The sequence below is a fragment of the Suncus etruscus genome, chromosome X, assembly GCF_024139225.1.
Source record: "Suncus etruscus isolate mSunEtr1 chromosome X, mSunEtr1.pri.cur, whole genome shotgun sequence".
NCBI lineage: Eukaryota > Metazoa > Chordata > Mammalia > Eulipotyphla > Soricidae > Suncus > Suncus etruscus.
Window position 1 is genome coordinate 105,295,020 of NC_064868.1, and position 26,833 is coordinate 105,321,852.

Below are 26,833 nucleotides of genomic sequence, written 5' to 3' on the forward strand. Positions count from 1 at the left end.
ACAAATTTTTTTTTGGTTTTTGGGCCACACCCATTTGACGCTCAGGGGTTACTCCTGGCTATGTGCTCAGAAATCGCCCCTGGCTTGTGGGGACCATATGGGACACCGGAGGATTGAACCGCGGTCGTCCTACTCTAGCGCTTGCAAGGCAGACACCTTACCTCTAGCGCCACCTTCCCGGCCCCTCATATACAAATTTGAAAGCACATATTAAAAAGAGAAGAAAAATCAAGTATTCTCCATATTTTTTCACATTGTTTGGATGAATATCCTGTTGGATTTTGAACTTATATCAATATACATTAAAACATCTGGACCAGAGAGATACTACAGGTGCTGCTTGTCTTGTATCTATCCAACCCTCACTTGTATCCTCAGTATTGCATATGATCCCCTGAGAATTACTTGGAATCATTTCTTAACATAGAGTCAGGAATAATTTCTGAACACCACTCATGTGGCTCCAAATTCCCCCAAATAATAAAATATTGTAAAGTTGGGGGCTGGTGATAGAGTATAGCAGGTAAGGTGCTTGTCTCGCACGTGGGTTTCAACTCTGTTAGGTATAACTCAAAACACACACACAACAACAACAACAAGAAAGAAAGAAAAAGAAAGAGAAAAAATATACATCAAAACTTCAAATAGGGACTAGAGAAATAGTATAGGGTTAAGATGATGTCTTGCATGTGGCCAAACCTGGTTTGACTTTCTGGCACTGCATATGGTTCTCTGAACATTACCAGAAGTTCTCTTAAGCCTAGGGTCATGAATAGCCTCTGGTACAGGTGCTTGCTTGCCTGTACCAGAACACCTATCTGTATGCACCCCTGCAAAAAATCCCTAAGTTATATTCTTTTTAAATTTATTTTTGGCCATACCCAGTGGCATTCAGTGTTACTTCTGGCTCAAGGTTCACTCCTGGTGGGCTCAGGGGTGCCAGGGATCAAACCCAGGTTGGTTGTATGCAAAATAAGTGACTTACTGACGGTACTATCACTCTAGGTCCCAGTAATACTCTTTAAAAAAAGTTTTATGGTTTTTGGGTCACACCTGGCAATACCCAGGGGTTACTCCTGGCTCTGCACTCAGAAATCACTCCTGGCACTTTTAAATGTACAATTTGAACTGGGAAGATTACTTAAAAGGCTGCAGTATCTGCTTCATATGTGGAAGTCCTGAGACTCCAGCACCATATGGCCACTATCAAGCCAGGATTAACTTCTGGGCACCTTCAGAGATGAGCACCAAACAAACAAATTTACAAAATTTATACCTCTGGCAATGGGCAAAGAGATACCTCATAGGTGGTTTTGCTTTTATATTAGTTGTGGCAAAGCACATGGTCCTTTGTTCATCTTAGCTTGAGGCCTGGGTTAGTGGCCAGAGTTATTTCATGCTTATGCCACATACAATTTTTTAATTTTTTTGGGCCACACCCAGTGGTGCTCAGGGGTTACTCCTGGCTGTCTGCTCAGAAATAGCTCCTGGCAGGCACGGGGGACCATATGGGACACCGGGATTCGAACCAACCACCTTAGGTCCTGGATTGGCTGCTTGCAAGGCAAACGCCGCTGTGCTATCTCTCCAGGACATAAAAAATATTTTAATGTACAATTTATGTGGTCAACCTCAAGTGAGTCTCCAGTCTTCCATGGTCCTCTCAGCACCTTTAGGGGCAGCCAGACCACTGGGTGTGACCTAAAAGCAAAACAAAAAATTTTTAAAAATTAAAAATAGAGGGCCCGGAGAGATAGCACAGTGGTGTTTGCCTTGCAAGCAGCTGATCCAGGACCAAAGGTGATTGGTTCGAATCCCAGTGTCCCATATGGTCCCTCGTGCCTGCCGGGAGCTATTTCTGAGCAGACAGCCAGGAGTAACCCCTGAGCACCACCGGGTGTGGCCCAAAAACAAAAACAAAAAAAATTAAAAATAGAAGGGCTAGAGTGGTGGTGCAAGCAGAAGGGCATTTGCCTTGCATGCACTGACCTAGGACGAACTGCAGTTCGATCCCCTGGCATCCTGTATTGGTCCTTCAAGCCAGGAGCGATTTCTGAGTGCATAGCCAGGAGTAACCCCTGAGTGTCACGGGGTGTGGCCCAAAAACCAAAAAAAAATTAAAAATAGATTATGTGTGAGAAGGGGGAATGTTTGCCACAGATGCTGGCATGTAGGAGGGCAGGGACAAGGGCAGGAGGAAAATGTGGGACATTGGTGGCAGAAAGTGTGCACTGGTGAAAGGATGGGTGTTGTATGACTGAAACTCAATCATGAACAACGTTGTAATTGTGTATCACATGGTGATTCAATCAAATAATTTAATTTTAGTGAATATTTCTCAACATTATTTGTCCCTGGTAGGAAGTTTGCCACAAATACCGGGGGAGTGCAGTTAGGGCAGAGAAGGGACCACTATGACAATGATAGCTAGAAATGATCACCCTGGACAAGAACTGGGTGCTGAAAGGAAGAAAAGTGATCTGCCTGATATCCTTTCAGTTACAACATCATAAACCACAATGTCTAAAATGAAGAGACAGAGAAGAAAATATATCTGCCATAGAGGCAGGCAGTGGGGAGAGTGAGGGAAGGGTGGGGGGGAGAAACTGGGGACACTGATGATGAAAAATATGCACTGGTGAAGGATGTTGAACATTGCATGACTGAAACACAATCACGAACAACTTTGTAGCTATACCTGATGGTGAGTCTATTAAATAATTGATTTAAAGAATAAAAATAGAGTGTATTATAATGAATCTAAATAAAGCTGTTTTTCCTCTTTTTTCTTTTTTTCTTATTTTGATTTTGGTTCTATACTCAGTGGTGCTCAGGGGGCACTCTAAATACTTAGGGGAGCCATGGGATGTGAATTGAACTGGGGGTTCACATAGGCAAAGTATGTATTCCAAGTCTTTGAGCAACCTCACTGATTTCTTTACATTTTTTAAAAAATGAAAAAAAAATCACACTTTACAAACTTGCTAGCTACTTGTCATTCTGAAAACAGTCTCTCTCTCTCTCTCTCTCTCTCTCTCCTCTCTCTTCTCTCTCTGTATGTGTTTTGAGAGGATTACACTCGGCAGTTTTCTGAGCTTATTCCCAGTTTTGTGCTCAGGGATCACTCTTGGTGGGTTTGGGGGAAACATCTGGGGTTCGGGATCAGACCTGAGTTGGCAGCATGTAGGGCAAGGGCCCTCCCTATCTACTGAACTATCTTTTTGGCCCAGGCTCATTTGTTGTTGTTTGTTTTGTTTTGGTGAGTCACTCCCCGTAGTGCTCAGGGGTTTACTCCTGGCTCTGTAGTTAGGCATCACTCCTCCAAGGACCAGATGGGATGCTGAACTCAAACCTGAGTCAGGCAAGTGCCCTACCAACTGTACTATCACTCTGGCCCCATATACAGCTCATTCTTTTTCCATGCTATGAAATAGTTTTCTCTTGATTTGTAATTGCTTTTGGATGCCATAATTATTTCACTAGGTCTTCCCGATGAACTTGGGTGAGCTTATGTTTTTATTTATTTATTTGGATTTTTGTGCCACATCCGGTGATGCTCAGGGGTTACTCCTGACTGTGCGCTCAGAAATCACTCTTGGCTTGGGGGACCATATGGGACACCAGGGGATCGAACTGCAGTCCGTCCTGGGTCAGCTGATGTTTTTTTAACTCTTCAAGCAAACATTCTTAAGGTAAAGAGTCACATCCACCATTTCTTTCCCCATAGATTTCCAGAAGGGAAATCCTGGGGTAAAGCTGTTTCTTTTGAGGTTTTTCTTTATGTGGCACTTGTGAAACTGGGCAGAGCCTCTCCTGTTTCCAAGATGTTCTCGTGACTTCCTCTCCCTTCCCCCACAGTCTCCCCCATGTTCTCACACCATCTATCATCTGTCCTGGAAAATCCAAGGAAGACAAAAATCCTTCTCTCCCAGCCAAAATCTTGAGACTACACGGGCGAGATTGTGCTCTGCTGAGGAGGATGCATGAAAACCGCTTGCATGCTAACCTAGGGGTTTGCACTTTGAGCTTGAAAGCTTCTTGCAGGCCTCCCCAGTCTCTAGCACCCAACACCACCCACACGGTGGGGGAGGCCGTGGACAGCCGTGGTCCCTTGGGTACACAAAGCGATCCAAGGTGGTGGTATGCAGCTTCTGGAGCACCTGGGACTTGCACGGGAAGGGGGAGACTCGAAGTGGGCCTGGGGGAGTCACACTGAGAACTTTCTGGGTCTGCACTGCTCCCGCTAGTGGCATGGCTGGCGCGCAGGATGCACCCCACTTCCTGTTTGCGCAGCCCCAGCAGTTATGGGAGCTCACACACTAACCACAGAGCAAACCGAGCTGCAGGGCAGCCTGGGAAAAGGGCGGCCTGGGTGGGTGGTTGGGAGGGCCGGGCATGTGAAGAGACCTCAGACAGAAGTAGAAGCTGTCAATGCACAGGACCCAAAGGACTGTGTTTTTCAGCCCTGCCCTTCTGGCTAAGCAGATCTAATGGTTATGGTCAGCCTTCAGAGAAGCCAAACTTACCTTCCCCCCACTTTTATCTCTGGATAGATGGTCCTGGCTAGAGTCTCATCATTCAGTCTGACCCCAGCTGGCTAAGTGGGTCCCAAACATTTTTCAAATTGGTTTCCCTTTCTGGGCCACCTCTTTCTATTTTATAGATTATGTTCCAGACTCAGAGGCCACTCAGCTCCAGATGAGATCCTGGCCAGTCCTTTAGTGAACAAAGCTGCCTTGAACTTGATCATGGGCTGGCAGATGGGCCCTGGCAGCTTGCTCTCTGCTGATTCTTGGGAGAGGCACTTGAAGGAGCTGTGAGAGGAATAGCTGTCAAGGGCCTTTGCACCTGGGACGTGATGGCGGGTTTACATTCGCCAGCCCGTGTTCTTTGCCAAGCACTGCATTAGGCACTTCACCAGCATTACTTAATCCTGCCACAACCCCATGAGGTAAATCGGTCAAATTAGGAGAAAGATGGCAAAGATGGAAGCCATCTAAAAACTAGGCAGGAGAACTTTCTGCTGTAATGTTGAAATTGTGTGTATGTGTGTTGTGTGTCAACTGATAGTGAAATCTGGCTAAGCCTCAGAGAGCAGACCTAATTTGGAAGGTGTCTGGTTGGGGTATTTGGGCTAGGCGCACTCTTTGAAGGAGCACAATCCAGATTTGAGTGGGTAGGAGTTTAGAGAAAAAAGGATAGATATCATTGGGAAAACTTGCCAAGTGATTCTTTTGGAGGCTACTCCCAGTATTACTTAGGGGACCATGTGGTACTGGGTTAAATCTGGGGCTCCCAGCTAAACCTGTGCTCCTACCCTCTGAGCTATCTCTCCAGACCCAAAGTGAGTTTGTAAATCATATTAAATTAATTCGCTAGTTTTGGCTCACACCCAGTGTTGCTCACAAGCTGCCCCAGCTGGATGTTCAAGAGTTGTTGCTCTTGGTAGTTGGGGGACCAGGTGGCAACGGGAATTGAAGGCTGGTCTCCTGCATGCAAAGTATGTGCTCAACCCATAACATTATCTTTCCACCCCTGAAATTATTTGTATATGCATGTACACAGTCAGTTAAAAATAATTCTATAGGGGCCAAAGAGAGTATAGGGATAAGAAACTTGTCTGGCATGCAGCTGCTCCCAATTCTATCTCTGGCACCACATAAGGTCCCCTATATACTGCCAGAATGTAGTTCTAAGCACAGAGCCAGGAGTATGCCCAGAGCTCAGCAGAGTGTGGCCCAAAATCAAAACAAAATTAGAAAAAGAAAGTAATGTTCTGCATCAAGGGAGTGGTGGACTCTCTCAGACAGGAACTGTTGGCCTAGTTTTTCAGGGAGGAAGCAGAGTCCCAGGGGGGCTCAGCAAACTGTACAAGATACTACCTCTGGAATTAACAGGAGTACAAGTTGGATTTTTGTTTGTTTTAGAGCTACACAAGGGATGCTCAGGACTCTACACTTGGGAATTACTCCTGGCAGTGCTTGAGCGACAGTATGGGGTGCTGGGAATTGAACCCGAGTTGTCCATGCACAATGCAAACACTCTACCCACTGTGCTATTACTCTAGCCTGGGAGAAAAATTATTTATTTATTTATTTTAAATGCAGGGTGTTTTTTTTTCTTTGGTTTTTGGGTCACACCCGGCGGTGCTCAGGGGTTACTCCTGGCTGTCTACTCAGAAATAGCTCCTGGCAGGCACGGGGGACCATATGGGACACTGGGATTCGAACCAACCACCTTTGGTCCTGGATCGGCTGCTTGCAAGGCAAACGCCGCTGTGCTATCTCTCCAGGCCCTAAATGCAGTTTTGATCTGTGTTTGGGTGTACTCTATCAACCATTAGGCTAAAGTACCAATGAAGCAAACTTCCTGAAAGAGATTGTCACTCTATGCTAGTCTAGTTGCTAGTTTCTGGTCCCTATTCCCAGAGGGGAGTAAAGAAGGTGGAGAGAGTATTGGGAAGAAGTATCAGAGGCACAATAAGTGGCTATCTGGGAATGATGATTACATGGCCATGATCTGTAGGAAACTCTCTCAACCTTGGACTTTCTTAATATCTCTACTATTTGGCTTACAGGGTTGGGTGGGAAAGCAAGCTGACTTCATATTACTCTTGTGGAGGAGTTCTGATGATCAGGAATAACGGGGAAAACAACAATGGGAGATTTGGGTTCATTTCAAGGAAAATATTTCCCATCTGCAGACAGTACTAGGAAGGGAGCTGCCCATCTCTAGAATCTAGAAATACCTTAATCATCCTCCTAGTCCAAGTTGGTAGCTTGATCCATTAGTAAATCTTCCTTCCTTCCTTCCTTCCTTCCTTCCTTCCTTCCTTCCTTCCTTCCTTCCTTCCTTCCTTCCTTCCTTCCTTCCTTCCTTCCTTCCTTCCTTCCTTCCTTCCTTCCTTCCTTCCTTCCTTCCTTCCTTCCTTCCTTCCTTCCTTCCTTCCTTCCTTCCGTTTTCTTCTTGTTTGGGGCTTGTTCTCAAGGATTACTCCTGGTGGTCCTTGGGGGAACCATAAGAAAATGTCGGGTATCCAACAACAGAGACTGTAAAAAATAAAAGTGTGGGGCCCGTAGAGATAGCACAGTGGTGTTTGCCTTGCAAGCAGCCGATCCAGGACCTAAGGTGGTTGGTTCCAATCCTGGTGTCCCATATGGTCCCCCGTGCCTGCCAGGAGCTGTTTCTGAGCAGACAGCCAGGAGTAACCCCTGAGCACCGCTGGGTGTGACCCCTGCGCAACACTGGTTGTGCCCCCCCCCAAAAAAAAAACAAAAATAAACCCAAAAAATAAAAGTGTGTTGGCACTACAGACAATGACTTGGATTGGGCAAACTAGTTTGCCTGGAACCTAGAGTTGGTCTTATGCCAGGAAACTTCAGAGGTAGAATCTCCTTGTATTTAGGCCAAGGTTTTCCCTTTCCATGTCCCCCATATTTTGGTGGGCCTATGCAAACTATTATTGCCACTCTAACACCGTTTTTACTGTGCTCCTTTGACTCTTATCCTTAAAAAGAAAAACCAACTTTTGAGGTTAATTAAACTAATATGATGTGCATGGAAATGTAAAAAAGTACTATACCTTCAATGTTTAAGGAGTTACATAAGTTTTATGGCTTTAGATTGCTTGATGTGCTGCTAAGAAATATGTATTACAATCTGGGGGCTTGAGGGGCAAAGTAATTGTACATGGGTTCTGTTTTATTTTTCTTAATGTTCTTTGTCTGAAAGTTCAATGTTAAGATATCAACAAGGGGACTTCTATGAATTCTGTTTATAGGTGATTGTCCTTCCACTGTAACTTTACCTTGTCCTCTTTCTTTGCATCTTTGTTCTCATAATTAAAAATAAAAATTTAATAAAAAAAAGAAAATGTTGGGTATCAAACTGAAGTCAACTGAATGCAAAGCAAGTGCCTTAACTCCTTTACTATCATCTCCCTGGCCCCTAGCAGATTTATTTTCTTTTTGGGGAGCACATCATCAATACTTGGGGTTACTGTAGCTCTGACCTCAGGAATTACTCCTGGTGCTGCTAGAGAGACCATATATGATGGTAGGGATCAAACTCAGGTTGGTTGCATGCCAGACAAGCTCCCGACCTGCTGTACTCCACCCCCAAGGAAATTTCTTGTTGGCAATCTTAAGCAGGAGGGAGGACAAGAAGAGCAAAAGTGGAAGGAGGAGAGGAAGCTATAGTTGAGCGCTGGACTCCGGGCAAGGGCACCACTTCTGCATAGACAGCACAGCTCCAAAAACATAAGGGCTGATGGCACATAATGAGATTCATCTCTGACTCTGAACTTATAACTCGTGATTAGGTCTTGGTTGAAAAACAAGAAACACCTGCAGGCAGCTGTGGTAATTACCACTAGAAGAGGAGGCTGAACTTTGGCACGAAGCAAAAACTCACTCACTGCACACACATTTTAAGATTGATTATTGTATTTTGGATCACATATTTATACTTATGTTGGCTCTAGTGGTTTAGAACTATATAGACACCTCGCTTCTATACCACAGGTGAACCCAAAGACCCCTGACTATTCCCAATGCCTCTTCTTGTTTCTCTCTCTTTTACTCTTCTCTGACCTTTTTGTTTCTGTAATCTAGAACCAATGGTTTACACACTTTTTCTTATGTTTTTTTTGAGGGTATCACACCTAGAAGTTCTCAGGGTGTTTACTCCTGGCTCTGCAGTCACAAATTACTCCTGGAGGGCTCACTATGGAATGTAGAGGATGGGTCTGCTACATGCAAGGCAAGCACCCTACCTGTTGTACTATTGCTCTAGTCCCTGTTTTCCCCACCTTTGACACCTTACTTTCTGTTGTCTTCTTATTCTATAATACAGGTTAGTGAAAACATCCAGCATTTATCAAGGAGGCAGATTGGGAAGTGGGATGGAACAAGGGGACATTGGCAGAGGGATGAAGACACTGGTGATGGGATGGGAGCTGGAAACATTGTATTCCTGAAACTCTGCTGTCAACAACTACTGGTCTAAATAAAGATAAAATTGAATTGAAAATAATACACCCACTGGAGAGCCTTTCTGTGGATGACTGGGAGGACTGGGAAGTTCTGCTCTATCTGGGAGTCTGTCCCAAGGCTACAAGGACAAAGATTACTGGGTAATCCACTGGGGACAAATCTACTAGGGCACTAAGGAAGAACAGTTCCCAGAAATGGAGGCAAGTGGAACCAGGTTTAGGTTGACCTATATTTTCTGCTATAGGGCTTCTTAAACTTTTCCCAATTATAACCCATTTTTTCCAAGAAATTTTGACATGACACTTGATATATAGGCATACAAAGTAGGTATGCAATCCTTTACTTCCATCTCAAATGGGGTCACGACCCACAGTTGATGAAGCTACCTCTACTGTATGTATGACCTTGGGTGAGTCACTTTAAGCAGTGAGCTCTATGAAAACAGTGACAATGATAAAATGGGCCACAAAAATTAATGGGGGTGTGTAGCGTGATAATACAGTGTTGTCTGCTGAACCTTGCTAGGAGTGATGTCTAAGCAAGAGTCAGAAGTCAACCCTGAGTACCACCAGGGATGGCTCCAATATTAAAATTAAAAAATAAACAAAAATATCTTGTCTGGAGAGTTAGTTCAGGGGTTTAGGCACTTTCCTTGCACATGGTCAACTCCTGTTCTATCCCTGACACAACGAAGAGTCCCCTGACCTCACCAAGTGTGATCCCTGAGCACAAAGCCAGGAGTAAATCCTGAATATTGCCACACATGATCACAATTTCCTTCTAATCCCCCCACAAACTAACAAAAACAGGCAGGTCTTTATTCTGCAATAAGTTGGTAGTAGTTCTCATACTAGAGAATTATATTGTTAAAAAAATCAGATTCTAGATTTAGAGTGATAGTACAGCAGATAGGGCACTTACTTTGCACTTAGCTTGCACAGATTTGATCCCCAGAACCTGAAGAGGTGCCTGAGCACTTTGAGGGGGGAGCTTTTGATTTCATACCTAGGAGTAAACTGAGCGCCATGGGTGTAACTATAAAAACAAAAATCACAAGCAAAAGCAGATTTTATAAAAAAAAAGACAGGGAAGCATATTTTATGTTAAATTTCATTATTTTAAACACAAGGGTTTACAGTTTTATTTATAATACACTTATGTCATTCAATGTCCCAACACTAATCCATCACCAGATTAACAGTTCTTCCACAATTGTCCCATGTTTCCCAACCTCCCTGAAGCCTGCCCCTTGGCAAGTATGAAGAATTCATTTAATTTTGTCTGGTACAACCAAATGGTAATGGAATTATTAACAAAAAGTTTATTAAAAGAAAATTTGTGAAAATTGTCATATCTCACAATGGGGTCATTATGTCATAGTCAAAGGTTTACTAAGCTATTTACTGCTAGTTGATCATTTTGTTGTTGGTTTTGCTTGTTTTTATTTAAACACCATTGTTACAGGTATATGATAATTTCACATCTAATTTTGTATATTCCTATTGGGGAGTTAGTATAAAATTATGGAGGTGTCATGCAGCCACATAACCCGCCACTTGTCCAGGACTTTGAAGATCTATAGAATTGGGCCAATGAGTTCATATGGCAATAGCCATGGTTCCTGAGAATGGCTTCTGGGACTTCTGGAAATACTGAGGTGTGGGGTGGGGAGGTGGCCTGCCCTGTTTCCAAGCAGTCCCTGGAAATGTCAGCCACAAAACCCTTATCCCTTGAATTTTTGGCTTGTTAGAAGTTTCTGCAGAGACTAGTGGAAAAGCGGTGAAGCTGGGCCAGTGGCATGACAGCAACTGTAGACCCACATGGTGGGTCTATGTGTGCAGCTGCTAGGGCTTCAGCAGGGCATGAGACTTTCCCCTTCCTCTTCAGGGAAGTATATTTATTTGGGCAAGATGCGTTGTAATCTGATGGGAATCAGGGTATTGATAAGGTTTATTGGACCTTAGGCCAGTTTCTAGAAGTCGCAAGGTACTGACAGAATTTAACAAGAAAAAAAAAACTAACCCCTTCAAAAAATGGGGAGAATAAATGAACAGACACTTTGTCAAAGAAGAAATAATAATGGCCAAAAGACACATGAAAAAATGCTCCACATCACTAATGATCATAGAGATGCAAATCAAAACAACAGTGAGATACTATCTCACGCTACAGAGACTGGCACACATCACAAAGAACAAGAACAATCAGTGCTGGCAGGAATGTGGAGAGAAAGGAACTCTTATTCACTGCTGGTGCGAATGCCATCTAGTCCAGCCTTCATGGAAAACAATATGGAGATTCCTCAAAAAACTGTAAATTGAACTCCCATGTGATCTAGCTATACCACTTCTAGGGATATACCTTAGGAACATAAAAATAAAATTCAAAAATCCCTTTCTCACACCTATATTCATTGCAGCACTATTTATAATAGGCAGACTCTGGAAATAATCAAGATGCCTTTCAAAAGATGAATGGTTAAAGAAACTGTGGTACATATACACAATGGAATATTATGCAATCGTCAGGAGAGATGAAGTCATAAAATTTTCCTATATATGGATGGATATGGAAACTATTATGTTGAGTGAAATAAGTCAGAGGGAGAAAGATAGATACAAAATAGTCTTTTAAGAAAAAATAAGGACATTATTATAATAATGACCAGAGATAATAGAGATGAGCGCCAGAAGAACTGGCTCACAATATGAAGCTCTCCACAAAGAATGGTGAGTGCAGTTATGGAAATAGCTACAATAACAACTATCATGACAATCTAGATGAGTGAGAGAAGTAGAATCCTTGTCTCGACTACAGGCAGGAGGGTTGAGAAAGAGGGAGGGGGCATTGGTGGTGGGAATGTTGCACTGTTTATGACTGAAACCCAACTACAATCATGCTTGTAATCATGGTGCTTAAATAAATATTTTATTAAAAATAGTTACATTACATTACAAAGTAATGTGAATAAAAATAAAAATAAATTGCTACATTCTTGAATTGTCCATAGGAATCATGCAACATCACGTACTAACTGTGCTTCTTTTTTTTGGTTTGGGGGCCACACCAAGCTGTGCTAAGAAAATCTTCCTGGCTCTTTACTCAGAAATCACTCCTGATGGGACACAGGGGAGCATATGGGATCCCAGGAATCAAATCCAGGTCAGCCATGTGCAAAACAAATGTCATATCCTCTGTACTATGGCTATGGACCTGGTGTGAAGTGTCTTGTTATGACCTGCCAGGATAATCTCATGTGGACTCCAGGACAAGCTCATGTGGATCTCCTCCACTTTATTTAAAAATTTTATTAAATCATTGCAAATCATAAAGTTACAAAGGCATTTATGATTGATTTTTGAGACATCCAGTGTTTCAATACCAATCTCTTTACCAGTGTCCACTACCCTCCACCAATATCCCTAGTTGAATCTCCTTCACTTTGGAGCCTAGGAACCTGAGTTCACGCTGAACATGCCAGCAACATTCATGATGCTGAGCTAGGACTGTGTTGGGTTCTGACTCTAGATTCTCCATGGAGTTCTCCAAGAGTTTTGACCGTAATTTTGAGGGAACAGCAGGGGCACATGGTTTTCCTTCCAAATCACAGCATGACACATGCAAAGCAGCACAGATTGCTTAATGTGGGCTTTGTACGAAGAAGTATGGTATGTGTAAGTAACCAGATGACACATATTGAAAGAGTGTGCCCAGTCTGGTGTTCAGTTTGTACCCCAAAGCTCCATCGGTTCATATCTGAGACCAGTCAGTTTCTCTCTCCCCTTGCCTTGGCAACCCTTTTTGTGTCTCATCTTGACTACATAGAAATCTCTCTTGTGTCTTTTGGCACAGACCCTGCAATTATCAATCTTGTTAAGGTCAGCATCCTTCAGTTCAAGGTATTCTAGACTTGACAATCAAGAGGGTATTAGAACTAGTAGGCACCCAAGAGGGTGAGAAATCATCTTCATAGGCCTTGCCATGGGCCACTGGAGTTTTCTCAACCACTCATTCTACTCCACTGACACTGCCTGCTCAGTTCCTGTTTCACAAAGGAACAAGGAAGTGGAGATGGACTGGCCTCAGGGCAGGGCTGGCTGGGCAGGTTTGGGGACATACCACCAACTGCCAGCTGACAGCCTGGGAAATTATCATAAGGAGGAAATCATTTCTATTGAATTTTTCTTTTTTTTCTTTCTCTACTTCTTTTTGTTTTGTTTTGTTTATTTTTGGGGCCACACCCAGAAGCACTCAGAAATCACTCCTAGCAGCCTCAGGGAACCATATGGAATGCTGGGGCTCGAACCCAGGTCTGATGTGTGCAAGGCAAACTCCCTACCTACTGGGCTATTGCTCTGTCCCTCTATTGAATCTTTCAGTTTACTATTTAGTTTGGGGGCACTGTGTGCTCAGTCACTGACTTAAGGAAGTCAGTTGATAAGAGGGAGACTTGGGACATTGGTGATGGGAATGTTGCACTGGTGATGGGTGGTGTTCTTTACATGACTGAAACCCAAACACAATCATGTATGTAATCAAGGTGTTTAAATAAAAAAAAGTCACAAAGGATATTATTTAGCTGGGAGAAAAGTTGCCAGCCTAGCTTCTTCCATAGTCCTCATCCACGATAAGCTCGAGGTGCCAGTTGGTGAGCAAATGAGAGGACTGATTTAGTTGTCAGGAAAGAAATAAACTCATTATTTGTTCTTTTGGTTTTGTGTTTAGGGCTTACTCCTGGCTCTGTAGTGCTTAGGGCTCACTTTTGGTGGGACTCGGGGAACCACAGATAGTATCAGGGAGGGAACCCAGATCAGCCACATGCCATGCAAGCACCTTACCCACAATACTGTCTCTCTAGTCTACTTTCAGCTTTTTATAAATGCATGTGTGTACATGTGTTCCTATCACTTTCCTATAGAAAATATTTAAAGTGCCAAGAAATATGAGCTCAATCCCATCATCACTACTGTTGTGACAGCTTTGTGACCTCAAACAGGTTGCTTTGGGCCTCAGTTTTTTTTCCTCAGAGGTAGTAAAGGAGAGAAAGACCATAAGAAAGTAGTTAGCACAGAGGGAGGCAGAATGCTATATAGATTTTATCCCAACTTTGGCCCCAACAGGCTGTGTTTGACCTTGGGAGAATTCCTTCAGTTTATCAAGCTGCTGCTGAAGTTTTCTGTGTCGGACAGTAAAGGAATTGAATCTGTGTTATTTTCTGTTTGCTCATGGAATTCCTAGTCCAGACTGGCTGTGGTATTGGCGGGAGCAGTGCAAAAGGAAAACATGGGGTCCCTTGTTGGAAAAGTCTTCAGTGTCAAGACGGTGACAACAGAGCATTCAACCAAGTGCAAGATGTCTCTGAGCACAAGGCCACTCACACAGGAATCTAGCTCTGCATCTACTTCTAGAACAAATTTATGGAAAGCCCTTCTAGGTGGCTTTTATCTGGACCTTTGTATCCCTTCTTAGCCTTTTTTAAATTATTTATTTATATTTTGGTTTTTGGGACACACCCGGCAGCGTTCAGGGGTTACTTCTGGCTCTGCACTCAGAAATCGTTCCTGGTAGGCTCAGGGGACCATATGGGATGCCAGGAATTGAACCTGGGTCCATCCTGGGTCAGCAGCATGCAAGGCAAATGCCCTACCGCTGTGCTATCACTTCGCTGTCCCCTTCTTAGCCTTTCTGAGGACTCAAAGGCTCCAGAGAGCATAGCAGGGAAAACACAACTTAGATGCTTGCTCAGAGCCTGTCTATTCTTGACCATGTAGATACAAAATTTCTATTCCCAATTTTTTCTTTTTCTGGGTGATTATTTTTGTGTCTTTTTTGGGGGGGTCACACCCAGCTGTGCTCAGGGGTTACTCCTGGCTTTGCGATCAGAAATAGCTCCTGGCTGGCTTGGGGGACCATATGGGTGCTGGGATTCGAACCACCGCCCATCCAGGGTTGGCTGCGTGCAAGGCAAACGTCCTACTACTGTGCTATCTCTCTGGCCCCCATTTTTGTTTTGTTTTATGAGCCATACCTGGTGATGCTCAGGGGTTACTCCTGCCTCCGTGCTCATGAATCACTCCTGGAGGGCCCGAGAACATCATATGAGATAACTGGGATTGAATTCAGGTTGAGTGCGTGCAAGGCAAGTACCTTATCCACTGCACTATCGTTCTGGCCTCTTTCCAAATTTTTCTTTAGCTACCTTCAAACACCACCCGCTACCTTCAAATGCCAAAAGTTGAACTGAGGCTGGGTGAATCCTATTATTAGTACCCCTAAGTCTGTCTGATTTCCTGGCTTACAGAGAGCTGCCACATCCGGTTAGTAAAGGCTCCTCGCTGCAACCTCATGGGGAAGGCATGAATATAGTTTACAGGAAGGATGACTAAAGACCAGAGAGGTGAAATGGCAGGCCCGCGTTCACACCGCTGACACAGCTGGGCCTAAAAACCTTTAAAATCCTAACTTTTGGAAAAGGAGCAATTAGTAGGCAGTAGAGGGCTAAACTTCTTGTGTCATGCCACTCTTGTTTCATGTCATGAAAGCTCAAAGCCCAAGGGGTCATTTATTTCTCTTCCATTCCTGGGGTGCTCTCTAGTGTGGTCCTGCAGAGTGTCTGTGTGTGGGGCATGCCAAAATGCTTCCCTCCCTCATCCACATTAAGCCCTTAGTAGGATCTAGTCAAGAACTGGGGTGATTGCAGCGCTCTTAGCTGAGTTTCCTGGGTCAGGATTCTTAGTCCCCAAATGGTGGACTGAGTGGGCTAGTCATGTTTGGGGAAGCCCTGGATCTTTCAATCCATGGACAAGGAAGTTTGTGAGGTGAACTAGGCTGAAGAGCCCGAGTAAATATTAGTCAGGCACCCAAGAGCCGCCTGCTGTTTGCTGCCTCTCACAGGCCTCTGACAATATCAGGGTACACTGGCAAAGGTCTGGAGGGGCAGGTTCTAGGAAAGAAGGATGGTGTAGGGACAACACAATCCAGGTCTCAGTCCCAAATCTGCTCCTCACCAACTCAACTGTGTGGCTCTGGATGAGTGTCTGTTTTCTTACTTGGAAAATAGTAAGAGCTGCTCAGTTCGCCCTTTTCTGAGAGGGTACATTCTGGCAGTGTCGGACTGATCTGAATCTCATTCTTTTCATTTCCTTGATATGTGATCTTGAGCAGGCTGGTGAATTTGGGGGAGCCTCGCTTAGTTTCTTTGCTTGTAAAACGGGTCTGATAAAAGTGCCCTCTCAAAGGCTGTGGGGATTAAGCGAGAGAATGCATTGCTGCATTGTGTACTGAAAATGTATTAAGAGGGCAGATCTTATATTTCGTGTTATCTGATCTGACTACAATAAGACTAAAAAACAGTAAGACACTTGTCTTGCACGTGGCTGACCCTGATTCTATCCCTGGTCCTCAGCAGCTCTGCGTTTGGTCCAAATGCCCTCCTCACAAGTGTTTTCTCCTGTCTTTTCCTCTCTTTTCCTCTCTCTTCTCCCTTCCCCTCCCCTTCTCTCCTCTCCCCATCCTCCAACTCTCCCTTCCCCTTCTTTCCTCTCCTATCCTTTCCTCTCCCTTCCCCTCTTTCCTTTGTCCCTCCCCTTCTGTCTCCTCTCCTCTCCTTTTCCTTTATTTTTTCCCTCCTTTGTTTTTTAAATTTTTGGGTCACACCTGGTAGTAACACCTGGCTCAGGGGTTACTCCTGGCTCTGTGCTCAGAAATCACTCCTGGCAGTCTCGGGGAACCATATGGAATGCCGGGATAAAATCCAGGTCTGTCCTGAGTCGACTGTGTGCAAGACAAATGTCCTATCCACTGTGCTATCACTCCTGCCTCCCTTTCTTTGTTTTGGACCACCACACTCAGGCTTACTCCTGGCTCAATGCTCAGGGATCTGTCCTGGAAGTGCTCAGAGAACCCTGTATGGTGCCAGAGATTCAAACCTGGGTTGAGAGGATGAAAGACAAGTACCTTACCTCCTTTATTTTCTCTCCAGCACAAATATGCTTCTAAAAATATTTTAAAAGAGAATCCATGTACAGCACAGTATCCGGTACATACTGAACACTCAATGTGTGATGATGCTAATGAAGATGACTTTAAATTTATTATTAGTAGAGCAAGAGTAATAATAGGGGAGCAAGTGGCTCAGCCAACATCAGAATGAGGCCCACTGATAGGTGCTACAGGGTCTTTGTGGGGACATGCCAATGCTGGCCCTTTCAGTGGCAGATATCAGTAGTGCTGTCACAGGTCATGTTAACACTGAAACGAGACCAGGTGTCTGCATCTGGTGACCACTGTGCCTCAGACACTTGGTTCTCTCCTCCCCACTATTGCGTGCTCTGTTGAACAAAGGCGCCTGCGCCAACTTGGCCAGACCGCATCTGACAAGTGTCTCAGCAGCTTGTGGCTCACCTCTGCCCCATAAGGCACTAGGCATGGCTGACTGGGCGTGGCAGGCCTGTGAACAGCCGGGTACTCCCACATATACGCGCACATACACTTTCTCAGGTACTTGTGTTCCCCTACTAAGCTCCTGGGGACCGTCATTTCTGTGTCCCCAATTTACCTCACCTCCTCTCAAGCTCCCCTACCACAGAAACCGCATTTGGCAGTTGTCCCAGTCAACACAGCAAAACACAGTTGAAGCCCAGTTGAAGGCTTATTGTGAGGCCGTCTTAAGCAGTGAGCAGGATGTGAAAGCAGGTGGCTAAGGCTGGGCTGGTTGGAGTAAATTTACTAAACCCTCAGCTCTCCCAGCTCCGCTCCCAATTTCCATGCCTCCCCTCAGTAGGCTCAGGGCTAGGTGGTAGACTGAGAACTTCACTATGAAGGGCAAAACTGCCACACTGCTGGCTATTGTGACCCTACTGTGTGCTGATCACATACTGTGCCCTTAGACAGGTCCTAACCTGCCTGCCACTCAGTTTTCTTGTCTGTAAATGGGGACACTGAATCATGTGTACAAGTTACAGGCCACCCAAGAATGCTGAAGGATTTGACAGTGAGGCCACTGTATCTGGACTGTGAAATTTCCCAGGGAAGCTCTGGTTTGGGATTGAGCATGAGAATGCAGCCGTGGGTGGAAGCAGGTCTGGTGTATGCAGCAGGTGGTGACAGGGTGAGGCTTTCACAGGCTCTGAAGCCTCGGAAATGAAAGTAAGTGTGTGATTGATCTTAGTTGGGGGGCTCAGGGTCAGCCGACTCAGGTCAACAGTTTGGCTTTAGTTTCATTGGGGGATAAGGAACTGGTTGACACTCCTTTCCCTGGAGGTTTGGGAGCCAGAATGGAAGTGAAGAAGCCCAGAGGGGTCCTCCTGGGGACAAAGGACTGGGCCTAGTTTCTGGGGAAGCACTCTGAGCATGAGTGGTGCTCACCATTCACTAGATGGTGCCGCCAAGGCTGCAGGCCGGGGGCAGCAGTAACCTCACCGAGTTGCATGTGGAGAACCTGGACATTGCCCATGGTACCCAGAGTGACTGATCCACCCTGCTACCCTGGACAGATGACTGGCACCAAGAGACAGCACCACTCATTTTTTGTTGCCTTTCATATTTTCTTTATGCATGTTGCTGGACCACAGGAGAAGAGGTGAGAATCAGGAGCAGGCGGTCTCGAGACTGAACCCTATCACTCAGGCCAAAGCAACAGGCTAGCCCATCTCCAATCCATCCTTCCTCAGCCTCTCTAGCTCCACTGTTGCCTATTTATGTTAATGATGGGACCACCCTCCAGCCATTCATTGGGCTGACTGGAACATTGGGGGCACAGGTGGAGGGATATGAGTAGGGGGGGTCAATAGAGGAGCCCCAAACATCTACACACTCTAGCCAAGGATGGCTAGAGTGCAAATGGCCAACAGTGAGGCCAAGGAGGCAGTGTGCGGGGCTCTTGCAGACAGTGGCTCTGTGTGTTTCTGCAGCCACTTGTACTCCTCTTGTAGCTGGCGCTGCTGCAACTCTGGGCCCACCTTCTCCCGGATGGTTTGATAGTAGTGGTTCAGGTACTGGAGCTGTGAAGTGTAGGAGGGATTGAGGACCTTGCCAGGCTGAGCTGCCAAGGGATGAGTAAGGTATTGGGGGACAGTCGGTCCCTTGTTGTGAAACTCTTCTATTCACACTAGACCAGGGACCACTCCCTGATACACCCCCCAGCCATTGTTAGGTCACCAGCCTTCTCTGGGGCTTTCAGAAGTCCTTCACCATGGCACATTGTTCATGTAACAATAATTTTTGTGGTGATGAGAGGGTTAGTTAGCCCATGTCACTGCATAGGACTTACTCCTGGCTCTGTGCTCAGGGATGGACTCAAGGACTTGGTTCTGGTGGGGCTCGGGGACCATATGTGGTGCTGGTGATCGAACCTGATAAGTCACATGCCAGGCAAGTACTATTGCTCCAGCCCCTGTCATAGTAATTGTTATGGTCAGTGAATTTCAGACCCAGCAATGAGAGTAAGTACGGCAGGCATTATTCTCCCCATTTTATAGAAGACTAAGTCCCAGAGAGTGTGCATGGTCCTAAGACTGTGGTTGAGGACATTTACCCAGTCTTGGGGCTTGCAGTTCACTCCCTGGATTGGATAGTGTATTCTACTGGAGAGTCCTTATGCCTTTTTGGGGGAAAGTAGGGGACAAAATACTTGATGGTGCTCAGGGCTTAGTTTTAGCTCTATGCTCAGGGATCTCTCCTAGCTGTGCTTGGGAATAATATGCCAAGATTGGCTCCTATAAAGCAAGTGCCTTAACCCCTGTAATAGCTCTCTGACCCAATTTGAGAATTCTGGAAGCTCTGGGTTCTCTGGTGAACTGAGGAAGAATGCACTAGAATGTGTCTACAGGTGCCAACAGTATGGATCCTACTGGTGCTGAGAGGAGCCTAGGGAGGAAGACAGCAGTAGGTGTTCATAGGCTGAGGGTGAAGACAGTTCTGAGAGGCACTTACCTGCTCAGAAGACAGCAATTTGACATCAATAAGATTCCGGTCATAGGGTACTAAGGACACCACTTCAAAGGTCAGGAATTCTCCTGGGTACTGGGAGGCACAGGACATGTGAGAAAGGAGGAAAGTGAGAAAAGAGAAGCTTGGTTGAAGAGAGGGAGGGCATGTTTCACCCACAGCTACTGTGGCAACAGGGTAAGATAGGCCCTAGTGTCCCATAGCTCTACCACTTAGGATCCCACATTTAGTGCAGCCTTCTGAATTTCTAAATTCCAACTTCGGTCTGATTTTTCAATATGCTTTCATAGTACCTATGGAATTTTTCAAATACTCAGATTCCAGGGTCCATTCCAACACTAGACCAGCATTTATCAATCAGATTCTATATACCCCATTCTGTGTGGGACCCCAGGATTTCCATGAGAGTCTTAGGTGGAAATTGTGTCAGTTCAGAAGTAGGGCTTGAGACTAAGGGACCACACCCGGTGACACTCAGGGGTTACTCCTGGCTCTGTGCTGAGAAATTGCTCCTGGTTTGGGGGACCATATGGGATGTCGAGAATCGAACCCAGATCTGTCCTTGCTCAGCCATGTGCAAGGCAAATGCCCTACCGCTGTGCTATCGCTTCGGTCCCACGTTATTATTTTTTGATTTGATTTTGGTTTTGGGGCCGTACCTGGTGCTGCTCTGTGCTCAGGGGTCAGCTGGAGGTGCTGAGTGATAATGGGGTGGCAACTGGGGATTCAAATTCAGATTGGTGGTTTGTAAGGCAAGCACCTTAACTCCTGTACTCTCTTCAGCTCTCCTTTCATGTTTTGTTTCTTTGGGGCGGGGGCTACAAAACCTGACAGTGCTAGCAATTTACTCCTGGCTCTGTATTTGGGCTGCTCCCAGCAGAATTTTAGGGAATTTTCGGTGGAGTTGGGAATCAAACTTGAGTTTTTATCTGAGTTAACTCCCTTACTTTTTTTTTTAATTTTTGTGGCCACACCCAGCAGTGCTCTGGGTTGACTTTCTTTCCCACCCCTTAACAGCATTTTTTGGGCCAAACTCCATGATCTTTATGGGTAACTCTGCTATTAGGTATTACTCCTGGTAGTGCTCAGGGGACCATATGGGATTCTGGGATTGAATTTGGATTAGCTTTGTGCAAGGCAAGCACATACCTACTGTACTATCTCTCTCAGCCCCACTCTGTCATTCTTTTAAAGGCTGTGTAAGAGCTCATAGTTTGGCTGGGGATGATAACAGCTTTAACCAGTGATGGATATTTAGACTGTTTCTGCTCATTTTTACTTTACTATTACCATCAGTGCTGAGATAAAAATAATTCTATAGACATTCTGACGAACTTTGGGACCGTATTGAAACTGTACATATACATTGGAGGGATTGGTATGACAAAATGTATAGGCATTTTTCATATTTAGTGGGGCGTTGGTCTACATCTTACAGTGTTTACTCCTGGCTCTGTGCTCAGGGACCATTCATGGCAGTGCTCAGGGGACCCTATGGGGTGCTGGTAATTGAAACCAGATTGGTGGTGGCATGCAAGGCAAGCATCTATCTCCCTGGCAATATTTTTCTATTTTGATTTCTATATTTTCTATTTTTCTATTTTCTATTTTGATTTCTATTTTTTCTATTTTCTATTTCTATTTAGATTGTCAAACTGTCTTCCTGGAAGAGTGGGGTGGGGGCCTTAATTTTCTTGCTGGGGAGATAGCAACAGTGTGTGCCAGCTGAGAGGTTCTGCTCATTTGTACTGTACCAAGCAGTTAAAGACAGTACTGCTGTCCTCACTCACTACCACTAATATAATTAAAGTCTCTAATTTTTGCCAATCAGATAGGTGTAACATCGTATTTGTTGTTGCTTTGATTTTGGGGGGGAAGTGACTCTGTGCTCATGCATGCACCTATGCATGTGTGTCTAGTATTAAACTCAGGGACTCACGTGTGCAATACATTGTTGAGCTATCTGCCTACTCCTCTTTGCATTTCTTTAAAAACAAAGTCGGGCATCTTTCATGTGCATAGATTGCTTGTATTGATCTTAGTGAATTACCCCCTTCGTGCCTTTAGCTTGTGTGTTTTTTTCTTTTAGTTTCACACCTGGCTTATTGATTTGGAAAAGCTCATGGGAAAAGAAGGAAATCCATCCTTTGTCTATCCCATAAGATCTATTTGTCATGTAAGCTTTTGCTTGGCTTTTGGTATTGTTTTTATATACTGTTTAGTTTGAATTTTGTTAAAGCTATCATTTTGTTTATCTCCTTGGCTTCTTAGAAATCCCCTTTCTATTCTGAACTAGAAATAAACTCATAATGGCCTTTTTTGTTATTTTGGGGCCACACGAAGTAGTTCTCCTGACTCTGTGCTCAGGAATTACTCCTGGTGGTGCTCAGGACCTGAGTTGACCATATGCAAGGTAAGTGCCCTACCTGCTGTACTATTATTGCTCCTGTCCCCAAAATGTCTTTCTTTTACATCTTTCATAGATTTACCTTTAAACTTTACCTTGGAATTTTGCTTTGATGTAAAAGTGAGGTTCTTCAATTTAAACACCTCCTCCACAAATGATTAGTTCTGTGTCCCTTGCTTGTTAAACAACTTGTTTACTGTTTTTGAAATCAGCTGACCCTCCTTGCTCTTCTACCTCAAACTTTTTCTGAGCTTTGCCTATTTTGTTGTTGTTTTGTGGGGCATGCACAGTGGTGATTTAAGTTTGTGGGGCTACCAGGGCTCTACTCAGTCAGTGCTGTGTAGGGGGGCCATCCTGTGCTGGGAACTGAACTTAGGACCTTACCCATGCAAGTTGTCACATCCCTGCCCTTCTGTATGGTTATTTTACCCAAAACCAAAAGTCAACCAACAAACAGTTACTCTCAGTTGGTGAAGTTGTCAAAATGTCCTGCACTGAAATAGAGGTAGTCTCTAATTTATAGGTTCATATAGGGGGAAATGGCATTTTCATCATAATAAGACTTCCTTTATGAAAGGATAAATTATTTACATATTTTATATCCCTCAGTAGGGATTATTTTCTTTTTAAGTTTATGTCTGGGTACTTTGTTGATTATTATGATACAAAATCAATCTTTCTTAGTTTCTGTTTGGGGGCCACAGCTGGCTATACTCAGGGGCCACTTGCTCAGTACCCAGGACCACAGGAGAGAATCAAACATTCCAGTCCTGTGAGTTATCTCTGCAGCCCTTGGATCTTTATTTTGAACAAGTGGATTAGTAATTTCATTGATAACCACTAATTTAGGGCAAGGATACTGATTAATATTTTTGGAGAACTGAAGAGGGATCCAGGCATTGATTGGCATAAAAAATTCTCAATATGTCGTGAGCAGCAGCTCAGCAGGTAGGACATTTGCCTTGCATGTGGCAGACCCGGTTCAATTCTTGGCATCCCATATGGTCTCCTGAGCCTTCCAGGAGTGATTTCTGAGTACAGATCCAGGAATAAACCCTGAGCACCACTGGGTATGATCCCAAAACAAAAAAAATTCTCTACAGGATCCGAATGCATGTATGTATGTATGCATGCATGCATGTATGTATGTATGTATGTATATGGTGGTGGATAGAATAGCAGGTAAGGTGTTTGCTTTGTATGTGGCTGATATGGGTTTGATCTTTGATACCCCATTTTGTCCCCTGATCCCCTGAGCATAGAGCCAGGAGTCATCCCTGAGAACATCTGGGGGTGACCCAAATAATAGGGAGTGCTCAGGGGTACTCAGTACTCTTGGTAGTGCTCAGTCCACATTGCAAAACACATACTCCAGCTTATTGAGCTATCTCTCCAACTCATGATGATTCTAATATTCTAGTAAGTATACTATATAATATTCTAATAAACAGACCTGTAAAACTGATCTGTGGAATTTTTTTCTGGGTTTTGGGCCACATTGGCTGTGCTCAGGGCTAACTCCTGGATCTGTGCTAAGGGATCACTCCTGATGTTGTTCTGGCCTTGATCAATGGAATTTTTTATGGAACTAGGAGTGACTTCAAATAATTTTATTTATTTTAAATTTTTTTGGTTTTTGGGTCACACCTGGCAGTGCTCAAGGATTATTTCCGGCTCTGTGTTCAGGAATCACTCCTGGCAATGCTCTGGGGACCATATGGGATGCCAGGGATTGAACCCAGGTTGAATGCATGCAAGACAAGTGACTTTACCACTGTACTATCACTCTGGCCCCTCCAAATAATTTTATATTCACATATTAATTTTTCTCTTTTGATGTACTTTTATGGTGAAAGAGATTGTGTTTTGAGGGCACTCTAGCAATGCTTATAGATTATACCTGGAAGTACTCAGGGACCATATGCAATGCAGGACTAAACTGGAGCCGGTATTCCTCCATAACCCCTGTATTATCCTGCATGCAAAGAATATACTCCAGCCTTTGAGCCACCTCTGTAGACTTACCTTCTTATATTTTAGTCTACACTCAGCCCAAGTCACTGTCATGCCTTCCATACCTGAATCCTATGTGGTAGCATTTTATCCTTGGGTCTTTTTATTGGGGGGATGTCAGGGATTATTCCTGACTCTGTATTCAGAAATGACTCCTGGTGGTTTTGGGGCGGTCTTGTGTGGCACTGAGAATTCAAACTAGGGTCAGTGCATACAAGATAAGTGTAACTCACTGTACTGTCTTTTTCCAGGTTGGCATTTTACCTTGGTTTTTGCTTTTACCACAAGGGCAACATCTTCAATACGGATCCCAAATTCTCCATCTTTATAGAAGCCAGGTTCTGGGAGAAATAGAGATGTTGACGGTAGTAAGCAGGGGTGTGGACCCAAACAGAGCCTCCTGTGCCAATTGAGCATCTGTGGGCTTGGCTGTACCTGGTAACCACCACTTGTTAGGTGTTCATGGGCTATGCTGAAGCAACCTGGTGGGCCACTAATATCCCAATATCCTTAGTAGTGCAGCAGGTAAGATTTAAGAACCTATTAGGAGGCATGCACATCTTCCTGTACACTCTGTTTCATGACCCCAACTTTGATTAGAGATACTAGAGTTTGAATCGACAGTCCTGAACCACATCCTAAGGCTAAAGTAAACATATTGACTGAAGAAGCTTGTGGGGGTAAAAGTGAGACCATTCTATTTGGTGTTAATTTTGGGGTAGGAAGGGAATAGGACATCCTGAGAACCATACCGATAGATGTGAACATGCCCTCGGCCATGTCTATGTTGTTGTACTGGAATCCCACTGGCCCTGGAAAGGAGATAGAGGCAGTGTTGACTCTCCTGTACATACCAGTATGGCAATGAAAAGCTTCCAGGGAAGAGGAGGCAAGTGGGGATTATTGAACATATCCAGCAACACTTCTCCATTGCAGCACTGTTTACCTGGGTCTGATGCATACAGACTATTCTCTGGGGATGATGCCAGTCAGCTGTTAAGTCTTGACATGCCACTTTTTTTCTCTACAAGTAGGCAATATGGGTGGCTGGCTGCTAGCATGTCTCATTTATTTTGCGATGCCTCATCTCTCACCAACTGAGTAACCTTGTGTGTGTCTCTGAGTGACTCATTCATGTCCATACCTGTCATCTTCATAAGAAAGGGAGCACCAAAGGAGTGTTAAAATACGTACACTCGTGTACACACAGGAAGTTGCCAATGCCATGACCAGTCCCATGACCATAATTGAGTCCGATTTCCCACAAGGCTTTGCGGGCAATGTTTTCCACTGCATACCCTGGAAGAGAAAAACGGTCCCCAGTCAGTCACTTGGCTGAACTCCAAACTGCCTACACTGCCCCATTTGGCTTCCTTAGAAGTCAACTACGTAGATGGTGATTGAGGAGAAGGACTTTAAGAGGCAGAAAAGTAAACAGTAGTTCCAGCACACCTAATGTTTTACCCATTATCTGACTAATAACTCAACTTCAATTTTCTGCCATTTGTCAGGCACCAACTTCTTTCTCCCTTGACAGCTGCAGCCCCCTGATGACAGCCACCCCCCACTTTGGAGCAATAGTCTGGGATTTAGAAAATATGAGCCCTAGGCTCAAGGCTCAAGCTCTCCTACCAATCTGTGTTTCCCTAGGAAAGTCACTTTCTCTGTCCGGGGTAAATTTTCTCATGTAAATCATTGATGGAATGATGATAGAATCCCTGTATCACCAGGAGGCTAGTCTGGGTGTAGAAAATCGGAATCTGAGGATGTAGATCCAGCTTAGTTTCTGAAACCCACCTGATGTAAAAGCAGGAAAGATGAGTCTGGACAGATCAATATTTCCCATCAACACACGTGTATACGCCTCCTGATAGGGGAGAAAGAGAGGTGTGTGGTGTGTAAGAAGAGGAGCTGGGAACATTTCACCTGCTCAGCCCTTGTGCACACAGATAATATGGGGACTCATGCCTGTGAGATATGGGGGTGGGGTGCATACAACTGTAAAGTTTCCTGGGCTTTGCAATATGACCAGAGGAGACTGTGGTGATCTTCTCAACGCTAAACCTTGTCTTGGGATTCTCTTTGGTTGATGAATTCTCTCAGAGGAAATGGTAAATTAGGGTCAAAATACAGAGTTGGGGGGCCAGAGTGATAGCACAGCAAATAAGGCATTTGCCTTGCACAGGCAGACCTGGGTTTGATCCTCTGTATTCCATATCGTCCCCCCAAACTGCCAGAAGTAATTTCTGAGCTCAGAGCCAGGAGTAATCTCTGAGTGTGGTCAAAAAACCCAAAACCAACCAACGAATTAAACAAATAAACAAACAAAGCAAGACTTGAGGCTAGAGAAGCAGGATAGCAGATAAAGGCTTGCCTTGCAGGTAACTGACCTAGGTTCACTCCCCAGCACCCGGAACCCCTCCAGGAGTGATTCCTGAGCCAGGAATAAGCCCTAAGTTCTGCTGGGATGACT

At 44.6% G+C, this 26,833-nt stretch overlaps 2 protein-coding genes across 2 annotated transcripts in view; one reads left to right on the forward strand and one right to left on the reverse strand.

Moving 5' to 3' along the window:
* APLN (apelin) overlaps nucleotides 1-26,833 on the forward strand; it is a 552,821-nt gene that overhangs the window by 357,052 nt on the left and 168,936 nt on the right. The gene's annotated exons all lie outside the window — the stretch shown is intronic.
* Nucleotides 18,540-26,833, reverse strand: part of XPNPEP2 (X-prolyl aminopeptidase 2) — a 43,488-nt gene continuing 35,194 nt past the window's right edge. The window contains 6 exon segments of the mRNA XM_049766724.1: nucleotides 18,540-18,994; nucleotides 19,926-20,015; nucleotides 24,625-24,701; nucleotides 25,113-25,172; nucleotides 25,555-25,659; nucleotides 26,158-26,227. Of these exon segments, the coding sequence (XP_049622681.1) occupies nucleotides 18,800-18,994; nucleotides 19,926-20,015; nucleotides 24,625-24,701; nucleotides 25,113-25,172; nucleotides 25,555-25,659; nucleotides 26,158-26,227 (597 nt within the window). The 3' untranslated portion in view covers nucleotides 18,540-18,799.